Genomic DNA, 3,307 nt, shown 5'->3' with positions numbered 1-3,307 from the left:
GGGGCCGTTGGACAGGACAAGGGTGATGGTTCCACTGACAGAGGGAGAGTCAGAGCAGAGAGAAGGGCCAAAAGTTTTTACACTGAGGGTGGTGAAACCCCGGCCCAGGAGAGTAGTTAAGCACCAGGACAGGGGAAGAGGGGCTGTGGAACTCCATCCCTGGTGACATTCGACCAGGCAGCTCTGTGAGCAGTGTGGCTGGCCTGTGCTGTCGAGCAGAAAGCTGGACCACCGGGCCCTGGGAGACCCCCTGACGTGAGTCTCTCTGTGGTTGTGTGAAGCTGAGGTTCTCTGTAGCTGCTGCTTGTCCTCAATGTTTTCAATCCTAGTGATTTTTTTCCCGCTTTGACTTAACCTCGTGCAGTATTATGCAGTACTAATTATTTCCAGTTTTTTAATTACAAGTGATTATGTGCCCAAATCTGCCCAAGCTGGCATAGTTTGTATAAATGACGTTGAATATTAATTGCTTTTTGAGCTGACTTTCTTTATTGGAATTAGGGATGCTCTGAAGTATCTTACTGAAGCTCTTCAGTCCGTCAATGAAGTAGAACTCGATGATGTTATTGAAAATGTCATTGATGCCGTTGAAAAACAGCCTTGTAAGTAACAATTCCATTTCCTTAAGCCTGCCGAGTTTATTTTGCACTTAGAACGTTATTTAGAGTTACTGGCAGCAGATGCACGGAGGTGTCTGCTGGGTTGATGGAGATAGATGTATTTGCTGACATTTTGTTGTGTTAAATACTGGAGTTTGTAATGTCAGCAAAAGACGGTGTGATTTTGCCATTTAAACTGCTGGCAACCTAATACCTCCTGACTTCTCCATGAGCAGTGAGATTTTTCAGTGCCAGTTACTACAAGCACCTGGCTGCGTTTCTGCGGACACCTTTACATCTGAAACCATCATTTCAAATATTAAAATAAACCAAAGAAAGAATGAGAAATTAATTAACACCTCATTCAGTAAGACCAGGTCCAGAAGAGGGTTGGGGCTGTTGACAGCTGTAACCTGGGGAGCAGTTGCATCCCTTCATTCAGAGATCACTGCCCTCGCGTCCCAGCGGAGTGGGAGATGCAGGTGCACCAGCACAGGGGTCCAGCATATCAACTTAAACCAGCCCTGGAGGGAGTTTCACCGTCTCCTGGCTGTTCTCTGAAGCAGCGAGGCAGATGCTGATGTTCTCTTAGGCCAGCCTGATCTTCTCCTGGGAACGCTGGGCAGAAGGTGCTGATGAGGGCTGGGGCACTGTCGCGCTGGAGGAGCTGTACCAGCATGTGAAACCACAGCAAATTCCATAAACTGCTAAGTCTGAAGGTGCAATCCAGAAAACTCCTAGAAAATTCCCTAAAAACACGAGTGACTCCAAGTGTTGAGCTTCTGCTGGGGAAGTTCTCATGACCTGTTTGATTCTGAGTGTGCCTGAAAGTCTGTCGTCTTGGCAGGAGTGTTTTGTCTGGGGACTGCCTCCTGCTTAACTGGGGCCACGTGTCCCAAGGCACAGGTCCGGTGTCCTGCTCCTGAGCGCCGAGGGGTGGTAGCTCAAAACACTCCTGGCACAGTCTGACTGCACGAAACATAGTTGTAGCCCCTTTAGTTAGAGTGTGCCCAACAGGGGTGCCGCTGGGGCTGACACATGGTGTGTTTGCTGATCAGAGCCCATGAGAAGTAGGAAACTTGGGCTCACCTCCCGTTTTTGGCTGAGGAGATTCAAATCCGTGTCAGTGTGATCCAGAATAAACACCAGGCCTTAGGGAGTTCAGGACACCTTCCAGTTCATCCTATTCCAACGTGGTTAAATCAGGAGAGGGCCCATGCTTGTTCTGCTGTTCTCCTAGAGCAGGGACTGCAGAGGTCATGGCTTTAGGGGGTAGCAGATCGTAGCTGATCCAACAGGCAGTGGAGGCAGCCCGAAGAGCCGGCCCCGGGCTGCCTTTATGCTGATGCCAATTAACACATCCACAGTTTTGAACAGTTCATCAGTTTAAATCCATGAAGACAACAATGTGCCTGTCTCCAAACTGGTGTTAAATGGTTGGAATACTTGTTCCTGCCAGCAATCTGTGTGACAATGTTCTGGAATAAAATTAGCCTCCAGATCAAACACATTTGTGGTGTATTTGGCAGCTTCGCGTAAGCTATAATGGTCCTGTTCTCCCCGCTAGTGGTGGGCGCAGCGTGGTGGTGATTTTTTCGCTGGAGGTGTCTCCTGGTGAGAATATCCAGTGATCCATTTGTAAAGAGAAAGCAGTGCGGGTCATTAACTTACTTGTGTGACACGTTCCTCTGAGAAGACTGAACTGGTGTTTGTACAACATTGAAGAATTTCTTACCTACCATGTTCCACAGGCTGCACTTTTCACCCTTGGAAAAATTTTCTTTTCAGTGTCATCTAATATGATTGAACAACCCACGGTGGAAGCAGCCGTCCAGGAGTGTAGCCAGGCATCGGATGAAACCATGTACGGTGATGTGATGTTCCTCTTTGGGGTTTAGGGGGGTTGCTGTGTTCCCTCATTCCTTCTTGGGAATAAACATCAGGCATTTTCTGCAGGGCTACATGTGCAGTAATCGCTTTGTCTTCCTGGTGCTGAAGGTTTGTAGTGTTTCTTTGGAGAAGATGTGTACTCGTGGAGAGGCCTCCGAGGTGCTGACATTCTGGGAGTAAAATGCTATGGTTGAATATAAACCAATAAAATAAACCAATAGTTCCAGTGCAGGGAGAACGTGTTACTTCTGTTCGCTTCTTTATTTCCTTTTCTCTAGTTCAAGGTCATTTTCATGCCTTTCGTAAGATGCTTCTTTTCCGGGAGCACTTGGAAAAGTTTTCCCCCATGGTGCTTGTTTCTGCCGCTTTGTAGAGCGGGGCTCTTGGTTCAACGCAGTGATTGATTTTCTCTTGCTGATAACAAAGCAAAGAGCAATGACTCGGGTTCCTGAGAACTTTATTTGTGACTGTGATGAATGTGTTTCCCTTGTTTGCGTTGTGTACTGGCATCGTAATGCAAAGCATGAACATTAATGGCACGTCAGTGTGTTCTCGCAGTTTCTCAATTTGAAGCAAATTTATTTTCTGCTTTTCTCCTTGTCAGTGGAACTGTTGTGATGCAGATTTGGCTTTTCTTTGTATCGCTTCATATACTTAATGTATTTTTTGCTGAGGAAGTGAAGAGAAATCTGTATGCACAGATTCTTAAAATCAGACAAGCACAGACTGGTTTGGGCTGAAGGGACCTTCAGAGCTCACCCAGCGCAACCCCCTGCAGGGAGCAGGGACATCTGCACCCAGAGCCGGGGGTTCAGAGC

General features: G+C 47.3%; 1 protein-coding gene across 1 annotated transcript in view; it reads left to right on the top strand.

Moving 5' to 3' along the window:
• The first annotated feature begins 2,398 nt into the window (after positions 1-2,398).
• POLE2 (polymerase (DNA directed), epsilon 2, accessory subunit) overlaps positions 2,399-3,307 on the top strand; it is a 13,486-nt gene continuing 12,577 nt past the window's right edge. Inside the window, exon 1 of the mRNA XM_010133097.1 lies at positions 2,399-2,463. Coding sequence (XP_010131399.1) covers positions 2,399-2,463 — 65 coding nt within the window. The remainder of the gene's footprint in view (positions 2,464-3,307) is intronic.

This window comes from Buceros rhinoceros, unplaced genomic scaffold, assembly GCF_000710305.1.
Source record: "Buceros rhinoceros silvestris isolate BGI_N320 unplaced genomic scaffold, ASM71030v1 scaffold34933, whole genome shotgun sequence".
Lineage (NCBI taxonomy): Eukaryota > Metazoa > Chordata > Aves > Bucerotiformes > Bucerotidae > Buceros > Buceros rhinoceros.
This window is presented reverse-complemented; position numbering and strand designations above follow the sequence as displayed.